Here is a 14,152-nt window from a genome sequence, read left to right as displayed (position 1 = left end):
CTACCACCACTATTACCACTACTACTACTACTACTATCACCACCACCACTACTACTGCTACTACTACTATTATCACCACCACTACCACTACTACTGCTACTACTGCTACTACTATTACTATTACCACCACCACCACTATTACCACTACTACCACTACTACTGCTACTACTACTATGATCACCACCACCACTACTACTATTACCACCACAACCGTTACTACTGCTACTACTACTACTATCACCACCACTACTACTACTACTGCTACCACTATTACCACCACTACCACTATTACCACTACTACCACTACTACTGCTACTACTATTACTACTGTGACCACCACTGCTACTATTACCACCACCACCACTACTACTGCTACTACTACTATGATCACCACCACTACTACTACTACTGCTACTACTACTACTATCACCATCACTACTACTATTACCACCACTATTACCACCACCACTACTACTACTACTACTATCACCACCACTACTACTACTACTGCTACCACTATTACCACCACCACCACTACTACTACTACTGCTACTACTACTACTATCACCATCACTACTACTATTACCACCACTATTACCACTACTACCACCATTACCACTACTACCACTACTACTGCTACTACTACTACTGCTACTACTACTATGATCACCACCACCACCACTACTACTACTACTATCATCACCACCACTACTATTACCACCACTACCCTTACTACTGCTACTACTACTATTATCACCACTACTACTATTACCACCACCACCACTACTACTACTGCTACTACTACTACTATTACCACCACTACTACCACCACTTACTACTCCTCCTCCTCCTCCTACTATCACCACCACCACTACTACTACTACTATTATCACCACCACTACTACTACTACTGCTACCACTATTACCACCACCACCACTACTACTACTACTGCTACTACTACTATTACCACCACCACTACTATTACCACCACTATTACCACTACCACCACTATTACCACTACTACCACTACTACTACTATCACCACCACCACTACCACTATTACCACCACTATTACCACTACTACTGCCACTACTACTACTATTACCACCACTACTACCACCACTTACTCCTCCTCCTCCTCCTACTATCACCACCACCACTACTACTACTACTATTATCACCACCACTACTACTACTACTGCTACCACTATTACCACCACCACCACTACTATTACCACCACTACCACTATTACCACTACTACCACTACTACTGCTACTACTATTACTACTGTTACCACCACTGCCACTACTACTTCTACTACTATTACCACCACCGCTACTACTATTACTATTGAATGATTCACCGCAGAGCAGGTCTCTGAGGACACTGGAGGTGCACCTCCTCCAATGTGTTACCCACAGCAGTTAAAGTGAGCATTTGAAATAGAAATCAGACCCCATCAGCCCTCCGATCAGACCCTCCTACACTTTCCCACGGCACTGGGATCCAACAGCTGACCTAATGGTGCCTTAGTTCCTTCCCACTCTCTGACTTCCCTTCCCTTCGCCCCTGCTCATGCCACTCCCACCACACACACGTCCTTGCTCTTTCCAGAACGGCACCAACATGGCAGCCCTCGCCTCGTGGGCTTGTTGAGCGACTGACATGTAGCCAGTCTGAAGTGAGCTGTGCTGTAAGTATGAAGTACACGCCAATTCCAAAGACTGAGTATAAAAAAAGAAAAAAAGAAATTTAGAATACCCTATTAACACATTTTATATAACGATTCCAAGCTGAAATGATAATGTTTTGGATATGTGGGCTGAATACAATACATTATCAAAAGTAATTTTATCAGTTCCTTTTTTACTTTTTTAATGTAGCTACTAGAAAAATTTAAATTACATTTGTGGCTTCAATTATATTTCTATTAGGCAGCATTGTTCTGGAACTTGCCAGGCAGGTTCTTGCCTTCATTACTGCCTCTGCCTGGAAGATTTTCCCTTTAGTTGTCTGCACGCGGGCCACATGCACACTTGCTTCCTGTATGTTGACCCACTTCATTCTCAGGACATCTGTGGTCCATTTTACATGTGGAGAAACTGACAGAAGGAAGGGTAAGAAGGCCAAGGCCACACTGGTGGTTGCATGGGGACTTGAACCAATAGGAGGACCTCTGAGCCAAGGTCCTTCCCCACTTCATGTTGCCCCTCTGGGGAACAACATGTTTTGCTCCTTAAGGGTCAACTTTTGGGTGCCTAAAATACCCCTAAGTGCTGGCCATCCTGCCCCTAATATGGGGAGCTGAGGGGAAACCCTTCAAGTACTTTTATCAGGGTGAATCTTGCCCTCCTTCAGATTAAATAATGGACAGTGTGTGACCACAGTGGGCCACTTTTCCCTTTTGCAGCTTGTTTTTGACACTCAGAGAAGTGATTCATGACCACGTAACTCTATCTCACTTGGAAAAATGCAAATTTAAATAAGGTTAATACCAATTCCCTCGGGCCCCACGAGAGTCCGGTCATTAACACTGTTAGAGAAGAAATGAAGGCGGACGTGGTGTCTCCCTCAGGTCTGTTTCCCTGCCAGCCCCAGCCTGTGGACTCCAAGTCCACGTGCATTTCTAGTGCAAATGCAAATGCCTCACTTTCTGTCTCAACTAACTTGAGTTTCTTGTTAAAGGAGGTAATGTGGGTAATGTACTTAGCACTGTGCCTGGCCCCAAATAAGTACTCAGTAAATGGTATTGGTGATGATGGTGATGATGATGATGGTGGTGATGGTGGGGTGGGGTAGTGGTGATGACAATGATTGTCAAATTTCAGTACTCCGCTGAGATTTGTTGGTTTCCTTGTTCAGCCCTGACAGGGGTGTTTTGAGTCCACCTCAAAACCAGTGCCTATGTGGGAGTGGGGGATGAGGTAGATGGAGAGTTTAGGATCACCTACAGGGCAAGTAGGTCATTGCTCGCTTCATACATCAAAATAAGGGGATACAGGAGGAGAAGCAGATTTAGGGAGGAAATGATGATTTCTGACTGGGCATGTTCAGTTTTTAGGAGCCCATATGATCTCTATGTGGAGTTGATCTGTAGGGAAGTAAACACCTGGGTCTGGAACTTGGGAGGGAAGTCCAGGTGGAGAGCAGGAGTGGGGGCACCAGAGAAGACATGGACACTATCAGTGGAGAAGACCATTCTGGGACAGTGTCTGCAGTGAGAAGTGCATGGGCCAAGGGCAGAACCTGGGGAGTGCCAGCACCATGGACAGGAAGAAGACAAGAGTGGGAGGGGACAAAGGAGGGGCGGCCAGAGGGGGAAGATGTAGGAAACAGACCTGCCATAGCCTGAGGAGGAAGAGAGCTTTAAGGAAAGGATCACTGAGAGTCTCACTAAGTGGGACAAAAAGACAGCAAAGAGGCTCACATCTGCTCAGGTCAGGTTTGGGTGCCAAACTACTGAAAAATAATTGTTTTTTCTGAGTTTTCTTAATTTTGGAATTGCAGATAAGGGGATGTGGACACGACAGGCATGGAGTTGCACCATCCTGATCAGGCTACGGGGAAGGAGGGCTGTTGGCAGATGCCTCCAGCCCCATTAGGGTCAGTAGAGAACCACCTGGCCCCAGCGCACACCCGTCCCAGGGTGGCCCACTTCCAATGACTGCAGGCAGCGGGGTAGAAAGGCCTGGGCCACAGCATGGCCCTATCTGATGGGCCATTTCAGCTGCAGACTCCCTACGGGTTGGCTGAGCTGTTCTTGGGCCCACATCACAGCCCAACCTCTCCCTCCACCCACCCCATGCCTCCCTTCAACAGGTGAAGACCCCTGATAAACATCCCTCACCCCAAACTGCATCTTGGCATCGGATTCTAGACAAGCTACCCTGTGACAGGGCCTGTACTTTATATATGTCAGCTCACCTGTCCTGGGATGGCTAATGGTCATGTCTACGCTACCATGTCTAAGACTGACCCCTAATCTGCTTCCTTCGCCACCTCAGTCAATGGCAGCATCGTACTTGGAGTCTCTTTGTTCTGGTCTTGCTCCACATCCCACATCCAACTTGCCAAAGCATTCAGTCCACTAAAACTTACAAATGTTACTGTGTTTGGAATCCACCATTTCTCATCACTTCCTCCACTGCCACCCTGGTCCAAGGGGCCACCGCCATTTGCCCACATGACTGTAAGAACTTTCTGACTGGTTTCCCAGGTTTTACCCTTGGCCTCCTGCAGGCTATTTTAACATGGAAGTCAAGAACATCCTTTTAAAATGGAGCTTAGAAGCTGTCACTCCTCTGTCCCAAATCCCCAGAGGGCTGCCATCTCTCCCAAAGAAAAAGCCCGAAGTCCTTAAAATGGCCTACAGAGCGGCACATAACCTGCTGCTTCCTGTCTTCCATCAATTCCGTCTCCAGCCGCTCTTCATTCACTCACTCCCTGCCCTCACTGGCCTCCTTGCTGTTCTTTCAACAGATCAGACATGTTCCTGCCTCAGGGCCTTTGCATGGACTCTTCCCTCTGCTGGGTGTGCTCTTCCAACCATCTGCATGTCTCATTCCTTCCAACCCTTCCCATCTTTGCTCAACTGTCACCTTGCCACCGAGGCCTTCCCTAACAACCCCAGGTCAAATTCAATACTTTCCCAGAGGTGGTTCCCACCCAGATTCCCTGCTCTAATTTTCGCCACAGTGCTTATCCCATTCCTATACACTTTATAAGTGACTTTCCATATTGTTTTATGTCTCCCTCCACTATAGCAATGCTCTGTGGTGACAGGTGTTTTTGTCTCTTTTGTTTTTATTGTATCCCCAGCACCTAGAGGAATGCCTGGCACATGGTTCCATCAGTAACTACTTGAATGAATAGGGGGATTTAAGCCTTATAGGGGCCCAGCAAGGTAGATACTATGGTTATCTTTAATTCTCAGGTGAGGCCCAGAGAGATTAAGCCATTTGCCCAAAGCCACACTGTTAGTAAGAGGTAGAATTAGTGCCTGAACCGTGGGGGCTTCTTGTTCCAGAATTTTTACTTTGATTCACGGTTATGGGCTGAATTGTGTCATCCCCTCTCGACACCCCCTACAAAATTCATGTTGAAGTCCTAACCTCCAGGACCTCAGGATGTGACTGTATTTGGAGATGGGGTCTTTAAAGTGGTGATTAAGGCAAAATGAGGTCAGATATGTGGGCCCTGATCCGTGATGACTGGTGTCCTCATAAGACAAAGAGGGATACAGGGAGAAGATGCTGTCTACAAGCCAAGGAGAGAGGCCTCAGAAGGAACCAAGCTTGCGTGCACTTCGCTCTGGAACTTCCAGCCTGTAGATCTATGAGACACTACATTGCTGGTGCTTAAACCTCTCGGTCTATGCTCCTTGGTTATGCAAGCTGAGCAGACTCATCCAATCACTATTCAAGCTGAGTACACAGGTGGGGTCCAATCTGGTCCTGCCCACTCTTAGTCCCCTCTGCTAACACCCAGCTCCCCCATAATGCCACTAGCCACCTGGACCACTTGCCCACTTCCCATATGGCCTGCTATCTCATGCCTTTTAACCTTAGGAAAGGCTATTAGTACCTGACTGTCCCATTCCCCCCCACCCCTCCCCAACTCTCTCACAAAGATGTCCAATCTGAATCCCCAGAATCTATGAACATGTTAGTTTGTATGACAAAAGAGATTTTCCAGGTGTGATTAAATTAAGGACCTTGGGATGGGGAGGTTATTCTGGAATATTCTATCCAATCCAGGTGGGTCCAGTATAATCACAGGGTCCTTACACAAAGGAGGCAGAAGGTCAGAGATGAGAGAAGTTGCCATGCTGCTGGCTCTGAGGACTGAGGAGGGGACACAAGATTTGGGGTGTGGGTGGTCTCTCAGTGGGAAAAGGCAAGCCAGCAAATCCCCCTGGAGACACAGGGAACCATCCTTGCCCGGTGCAAGTGATTTCAGACTTCTGACCTCCACAGCTGTAGGAGAGGAAATCCCTGTGGTTCTCAGCCACTGAGTTAGAGGTCATCTGCAGCAGCAGCCTCAGGAATCAAGCACAGCCCTGCCTCACCCTGACTTGTCCGCAAGAACTGCGTTCTGTTAATTCCTCAAGATCCAGACACTGAACGTGCTCCTTTGTATGCCCTCTGACGCTCCTCGGCAGAGGTCACTGCTCCTGGCCTGGCACCCACCTCGCTCGCATCTCCATTGCATGGGTAACAGGGCGTTCAAACACAAGCTTCACTTGGACTCAGGACCAAGAAGCAACAGAGGCAGAAATGCCAAAGTCTCTGTACGCAGGATGCACAAGGAAGGCCAGCAAAGGTTAATTCACCGCCCTTGAGCCCCTTCACCCATTTTGAGATTAGCAGTGAGTGAGGAAGTCGAGGAGGGACGGGGGCTCTTGCTGGGTTGTGAACCCCCAACCCACAGGGGAGGGGTGGGGTGCTCTGCTTACCCCATCTCCTGGTCCCTGGAGGCTGTGATAGTCACTTTATATGGCACAAGATGTGATTCAGTGAGTGATCTCACCCTGGATTATCAGTGTGGGTCCTCAGTGCATCACAGGGACCCCTGTAAGAGGGAGGCAGAGGGATGCAGGGCAGACACCAGGGAGAAGGCCATGTGAAGATGGGGCAGAGATGGGGGGATGTGGCTGCAAGTCGAGGAAAGCCAGCAGCCGCCAGAAGCCAGGAGAGAGGCCTGGAACAGATTCTCCCCCAGAGCTTCCAGAGGTGCTGGCCCTGCCCCCACCTTCATTTCTGACTTTGCTCTCCAGAGCTGCGAGAGAATGCATTTCTGTCCCTTAAAGGCTCCCCTTTGTGGTCCTGCGTGACAGCAGGCATAGGAAACGGATACCCTGAGACCGAGAGTCAGGCTCTCACCTCCACGGCTGTGAGGATCAGTTAAGTGTCAGACTCCTCTGCCAGGTTCTCAGGGATTTCTCAGCTCGGAGGAAGACAGCGGCCGGTGGACACCACAGAAGAGCCTAGAAGCTGGGTGCCTGTCACTCATTTCAGGGACTGCAGGACTAGAGCTTTCCACGTTTCTGTTGAAAATCCAGGCTTACGGGTTGACACTTTGGAGGGCCCAAATTCTTTCCCAGAGCAGCATTTGCTCGAGATTGCTTCGAAGGGAGGATCCTTTCCGGAGAGGACGTGGCAGCAAATCATAAAGAGCACGGCCACGTTTTCCTACTCATTTCAGGAGATAAGCTCACTAATTAACTCTGCCTTGGACCGTGGGAAAGAGATAAGTAGGAAAACTAAGCGTTTGCAAAAGCGAAGAAGGGAGAACGGCAGGAAAGATGAGACCGCAGAGCTGTGGAGACGTGGGTTCAAATCCTGGCGGGCTTCCTGTGCACCGGGTGATGTGGGCGAGGCAGGCTCCCCAGAGTAGAGGTGCCCTCGTCGGGGATCGGGTGTCTCCTTTGCAGGGTGCTGTGAGGACCAGGGTGAAGGAGGCAAAGTACCTAGCGCTGAGCAGAATATATCAATTTTAAAAGTTCCACTTTGTCTTCTTGAATAAGCAGAATGTGCCCCTTCCACCCATCTGCTTGGCATTACGTGTCAGATGCTGTAAGCCCCTCATTTCCAAGCCCTGGCCCTGCCCCTACAGCTGCCTGGGGGTAAGCAAATAGTTTCCTGCCTACTCCGTGCCCTGCTAGTTTCTAAGGCCGCTGAACAGATCACCGCAAACCTGGTGACTTGAAATAACAGAAAGGTATTCTCTCCCAGTTTTGGAGGCCAGAGCGGAAGTCGGGGTGCGGTCAGGGTTCATTTTCCCAGAGGCCCTGCATGAGGAGCTGTCCCGAGGCTCTCTTAGCTTCTGGTGTTGCTGGCAGTCCTTGGTGCTCCATGATTGTCCCTGTGTCACTCGAATCTCTGCCTCTGTCTTCATGTCACCTTCTCCTCTCTGGGTCTCCTCGTGTCCTCTCCTCATCTTGGAAGGACACCAGTCATTGGATTTCGGGCCCGCCCTCAATCCAGGGTGATTTTATCTTGAGATCCTTAACTAATGACAGCTACAAGGACCTACTTCTAAACAAGGTCACGCTCTGAGGTTCCGAGCAGACGCGAATCCACTGCGGGGTGACCTATTCACCCCACTGCAGTAGCCAGGAGCACAAGCACCGCCCTCCCGCTGACCTCGGGAGCATCTGCCACGAGCGACCTCGGAGAGCAGAGCCTCTCGGGGGCCCCAGCTCCCTCATGTGCCCGCTGGGAAAGCCGCGGTCGGCCCGTGGGGCTGGGGTGAGGACGGAGAGAGCTGGCTCGAGCCAGACACCCAGCACAGACCCCGAAACACCCATGAGGTACATGACTGCCCACACTCTCACTTTATCATTGTAACTGTGACCTTTTTTTTTAAAGATTTTATTTATGTGACAAAGAGAGACACAGCGAGAGAGGGAACACAAGCAGGGGGAGTGGGGGAGGGAGAAGCAGGCTTCCCGCTGAGCAGGGAGCCCGATGCGGGGCTCGATCCCAGGACCCTGGGACCATGACCTGAGCCGAAGGCAGGCGCTTAATGACTGAGCCACCCAGGCACCCTGTTACTGTGACTTTTACTATCGTCCTGAGGGTCTGTGCTGGAGACATCAATGGCCAGGGCTCAGTTTGGCTAGCTCACTGAGCAAGAGTCTTTGGGCGGTCATGGAGCTGGTCACTAAGTCTAGAAGCTTCCACAGACAGGAGTGGTTTGGGCTGGGCTGGCGGCTTAGGATTATTCAGAAAACATGTTAAAATGCTATTCCTGTTGCCTGCCCAGTGGCCTGGACAGGGCCTTGGGGTTATGTTTGACCACAGATGGGGGTTTCTAAAGGGTAGCCGCCCCCTGGAGAACTCCTAATCTGGGTCAGACCCTCATTTCACTGATGGGGAAACTGAGACCCGCAGAGGGACATGGCCTTGCCCAAATCACTGCAGATTTTGGCAAAAGGGCAGCAACATTCTGAACCATCCACAGATGGCCCCTCTGGAGCCCCACATCCTCCCCGTGCATTAGCTGGGGCAGCAGGGTGTGCTGACTCCTCTCCTGGCCAGGAAGCAGGGCTCAGAGAAGGGACTAAGGAAGGTCACAAGGTTGGCTCAAGGTCAACACAGCCAAAGCCAAAGACGTAAAATGCATTAGTGAATAACAATACGTTAGTAAGAGAAACCAGTCTATGGACAGGTGGGGAGCCCTGGCTATCTGAACCTTTGTTATCCACACTCTTGTTTCCCAAACACAGAATAAAATAAATTAAGATAAATGTGTTGACATATCCTTGCTATCTAAATCCAGTTGTTTTTTACACGAATCTCTGAAACCAAATGGATTTAGAGTGGAGGAAGACACGTATTCCTACTGTGGATGAGAATATACTTAATGCCACTCCCCACTAACCTCCACCCACAACAGCAGGGAACGAAGAAAAAAAGAGGAAAGTTCTTCAAAGTTCACTCATGCAGACAAAGTGAACAACAACACAGAAATCTATAAAAGCTGTTAAAAATCATTCTTTTCTGGACAGAATTCTGTACATTCTCCATAGATAGAGAAATAAGATAAATTCAGCAAATTATTTTTCTGTATGATTTGGCTTTCAGCAATTTGACCTCCAGTGTGCTGACTTTTGATGAATTAACTTTCACTAAATCGTTTTGCTTCCTGCATGGCCAAAAGGTGGAGGGGTGGACATTGGAAGTTAGTGTCATATGTTGAGATCATCTAAATGATCGGGTCTTTGACATCTCCCTATATCTGCCTTTACCATTACAGCTTGTCTTGTTATCAAACATTCCTCCAATTATCCCAGTTTGAGTGTGCCATATCCTCCCAGGAGGACCCTGACCTCTGTTACTTAAGGTAAGCTCTTAAGATAAGATAGATATCTCTATCTCTATCTATTTATCTATCTACCTACCTATCTATCCATCTATATTTCTGAGAGTCCATAATTGTCTTTCCAGATTAAATCAACATGATCGATAGGGGAGCCCTTTTTCCAGCCACTAGGCACTCGGTACATCCCATCAGGGTGGCTCTGGCCTTCTGGAGCACTTAGAGCAGAATGACTTTCTAAGAGCAGTGACCATACTCCATGTTTCGGGGTAGACGGTGGTGTGTCTGTCCTCCCCACCAGCATGGAAACCTCCCTTGGAAGGTTTTACTTGGTGCCAGGCACAGAGCCTCCATGTCATAAGATTTTTCACACTGTAACTGAAATGCTTCGGTGGCATCTCCTTTCCTTCAAAGATAAAGCTCTTTTACGGTGCCTCATTTATTAGCTGTCACGGCCACTGCCTCGGGGTTACGCACACAGATAAAATATGTAGCTGAAAACCGCCTGCCCCATTTCTCTTTCCCTTCACCTAATTTCAACTCCCTGTCAAGCCTCCTTGAATTGATTTGCTCATCACAGAAGCTGCCTCAGGAAAACTCCTGGTTTCTTTCCTGGGAGGATGATCCTTTTAATTCTGGAGGGGCAGCCTCAAACGGGGAGTCTCTCAGTCCCTTATCTATCAGCATTTCTGAGCCACACTTTCCCAGGATGGCTCCTCCTGACATCTGCTCCTGTCCAGTTAAGATGATCTCCCAACCCAAGTGGCAGCCTCCCTTAGACAGGTAATTTCCCTGGGGCTTAAGCTGTGCATTGTCAATGTGAACTGAAGAGAGGTTTCTAAAGCCTGGCCGATCTTACAGCGGGTGAGGCTTGGCAGCTGGGTGACCATGGTGGGGCTTGGGGAGCAGAGGGTAAGGGGCCCCTCTGATCTGGGATTAGGGAGGGTAGGTGGGCCTCCCTTTAAGGGGCTCCCAGATGCTAGGGAGAGCTTAGAATCTAAACCGCCAGAAACTCAGCAGGCTCTGTGATCAGAAGAAAACTGTGTTTGCCCACAATGGGAGTAAAATCAACAACAAATCTAACACACCTGTGGGGTTCCAGCGTGCAGCCAGATTTCAGGGCCCTGGGCTATAGCCGAAACTAAGAGTCAGAAGCTTAACCGACTGTGCCACCCAGGTGCCCCAAACTTTCTCTTTTAAAATTTACAAGAGGGCGCCTGGGTGGCTCAGTCATTAAGCGTCTGCCTTCAGCTCAGGTCATGATCCCAGGGTCCTGGGATCGAGCCCCGCATCGGGCTCCCTGCTCCGTGGGAAGCCTGCTTCTCCCCCTCCCGCTCCCCCTGCTTGTGTTCCCTCTCTCGCTGTGTCTCTCTCTGTCAAATAAATAAATAAAATCTTTAAATTAAAAAAAAAATTTACAAGAAAAATAATTCTTTGCTCATAGGTCATACGAAATAAGCTATGGGCCACATTTGGCCCACATGCCGTAGTTTGCTGATGCCGGACGACAGAACTGTCAGTTTTGTGAGGTAGTGAGTTCCCCATTGATTGAAGCACTCAAGTGATGGAGGGATTTCTGGCAGGAATGCACATCGTCTAGGGCTGTGCTTGCACTCCCACTGCAGAGGTGTGGAGTTGTGACAGAGGCTGTGTGGCCTGTAAAAATATTTATATCTGGACCTTTACAGAAAAAGTTTGCCAATCCTGGCATTAAATAAATGAGTATATACAGGAAACAGATGAGCCGGTGAAGGTGTGACAAAGCAAATAAACCAGGATGATGTGACAGCATGTGTGTGGATGTGTGTGTGTACATGTATCTGCATGAGGGTGTGCACATGTGCATACTGTGTGTGTGTATGCCTGGGGGTGCTGATTTTAGATGAAGAGGACAGGAGACGACTCACTGGGCCTGACATCTCAAGGGGGATTTGCACACCAGCCCGTAAGCCCTGTCCTTCTGGTCCACACCCCAGTGTTCAGAGGCCTCACCTGGGGCCTCTGGCTGCCCCCCTGCAGGGCCCACGTGAATGCTGCCCATAGAAGGGGTGATGGGGGGCCCCGTAGGACTGAACACATTTACATGTGCCCTTGTTGGTCCTCTGGTCAGTTCGCTGCCCCGCCTGCAGGGAGTCTCCGTCTTCCTCAGCCCTCTGATCCCCATCACAACACGGCGTGGGTGTGTGTTCCTGTGTGTGTGCATGCCTAACGCCCTTCCCCCTCGTTCTGCAGCCCAGTCTGCCGTCCCACTGTAATAGCCTGCTGTCCGGAATCGCGGACAGATGCTGTTCATCTGTCACAGATGTGACAGGACATGGAACGTGATGGCCCACGAAAAGCAGCAACACAAAGGGAGAAACAGAAATTCCGTTCTATGTGTTCTGATAGGAGCGTAGTGTTGTTTTCCTCAACATAGAAACCACAATAACCCCAGCCGCACCTGCCAGACAGATGCGCTCAGTCCCAGCTGAGGGGGACCCCTGTCTGGTGGGACCCCCGAGGACACAGACACAGAGCCAGGGAGTGGCAGGGCCATTTTATAGATGGGGAAACTGAGGCCCAAGGAGAGGAGAGGACTTTCCCACTAGGGAAATGGCAGAGCTGGGGCTGGAAGTGAGTCCTGGGGAAAGTGAGGCTCAGAAAACTCCAGACTCCACCCTCCTGCAGCTACAGTATAAGGTGGTGGTGATCAGGGCCCTGGGAGTCAGGTGGCTGCACCACAGCTCACTCGGCGCCTTCTACGGAGCTGTCACGAGCCTTAAAGGACTTAATGCGCATCAAGTGCTTGGCCACGTCGAACACATACCCAGTGGTCAATAAATCTCACACATTACTATTATCATTATTATTATTATCATAAACATCTCCACGCTAAACAGTCACTTCTCTGTGGGCACAGACTGTAACTTGAGTACCTCCCATTCATCCCAACCTAGTGGATCTGGCTCAGCGCTCTCGCAACTGTTAATTGTAGCTGTGATGTTGTTCTATGTTATCAGCTCCCCAACTCTGGGTGCGCCTGTTACCTGTTACCTCCCATACGTGGGGTGGAAATGAAGGCCATCACTGCATTTAAACAGGTAGGGGACTCTCTCTCTCCCCCTCCACTCCCAGTCAGGCCTTGCCCCTTCCGGGCCTCAAGCTCCCATGTGTACAACGAGAACACCCCAGCTCAGTGGTGCCGGTGAGGAAGGAGGCGTGCCTTACCTGGCCCGCTGCAGAATGAGGCAATGATGGCCAGGATGCACACGATACTCAGGTACGGGATCCAGGGGGCGTGGTCCTGCAAGAGAGCAGGAGTGTGGGCAGGGGAGGAGGCAGCGGGGCAGAGAGGACCTGGGTTCTCACCCCAGCACCTCCTTGATCCATCTGCATGACCTGGGGCAGGTCACTTCACATCTCTGAGCCCTGGTTTCAGTGTCCATAAAATGGGGATAATGATAACCCCCGGGCCATTCCATCCACCTGTTTTACAGACTGAGATAAAAAGAGATGATGCCTCCCAAGAGTTTAGCAGTGTCCTCAACATACAGCAGGTGGTAAATAAATGAGTAACTAATACTGGTTGAGTGCTTAGTCTGAAGCAGGCAATATGAGAAATTTTACAGGCACTCGCACATTTAAAAAATTTTCTTACTTAATCCCTCTCATTGTGTAAAACACTACATTTCTACCCCTGCTCTCCTGACAGGTATGAGATAAGTTAACTGGTGTCACTAAATACGTTTGGGGGGGCTGTCACTTGTCTGGCAGGGTCAGGGTGGCTCGGTGCTGGACATGGAAAGATGTCCAAGCAGACTGGATGTCTGATCATTAGAACATGGTGTCACCAGTGATGGGACATGGGGAGCATGTTTGGAGGTGCTGGAGCACCTGAGCCCAATCTAGAGAGATTCAGAGAGGGGAGGAAACTGTGTTCACCTTTGAAGGCTAAGCCAGGGTCACACAAGATCAAAAGGAGAGGAAAAAAGTTCCAGGAGAGGGTTCTACATGAGCACGGACACCGAGGCACAAGCGAGAAGAGCACAGGGGTGAGCAGCAAATGTTCAGAGTGGAGGGTGATGGGTTGAGAGGGGGGGACAGCAGCCCCTCCATGTTCAAGTCCATTGGGTCTTGCTGAAGGAGGATCTAGGATTGAGGGGAGTGTTGTGGGCTCTTGTACACTGCATGGCTCACTGTTGCCCTAAGTTGTCCATCCATCCATGCATCCATCCATCGTTCAACCATCCATCTACCCATTGATCCATCCATTATACATCTATCCATCCATCATCTATTCATACATTCATCCATCCATCCATCATCCATCATCTATCCATCCATCCATC

At 49.7% G+C, this 14,152-nt stretch overlaps 1 protein-coding gene across 10 annotated transcripts in view; it reads right to left on the bottom strand.

Annotated features, from left to right (window-relative positions):
• SLC2A9 (solute carrier family 2 member 9) overlaps positions 1–14,152 on the bottom strand; it is a 196,763-nt gene that overhangs the window by 26,426 nt on the left and 156,185 nt on the right. For all 10 annotated transcript variants that reach the window (XM_081812617.1, XM_081812615.1, XM_081812614.1 and 7 more), the window contains one exon: positions 13,032–13,107. In XM_081812617.1, coding sequence (XP_081668743.1) covers positions 13,032–13,107 — 76 coding nt within the window. The remainder of the gene's footprint in view (positions 1–13,031; positions 13,108–14,152) is intronic.

The sequence above is a fragment of the Leptonychotes weddellii genome, chromosome 2 (assembly GCF_054177405.1).
Source record: "Leptonychotes weddellii isolate Sample4059 chromosome 2, ASM5417740v2, whole genome shotgun sequence".
NCBI lineage: Eukaryota > Metazoa > Chordata > Mammalia > Carnivora > Phocidae > Leptonychotes > Leptonychotes weddellii.
Note: the sequence above shows the minus strand (reverse complement) of the source record. Positions and strands in the feature narration are given on the sequence as shown.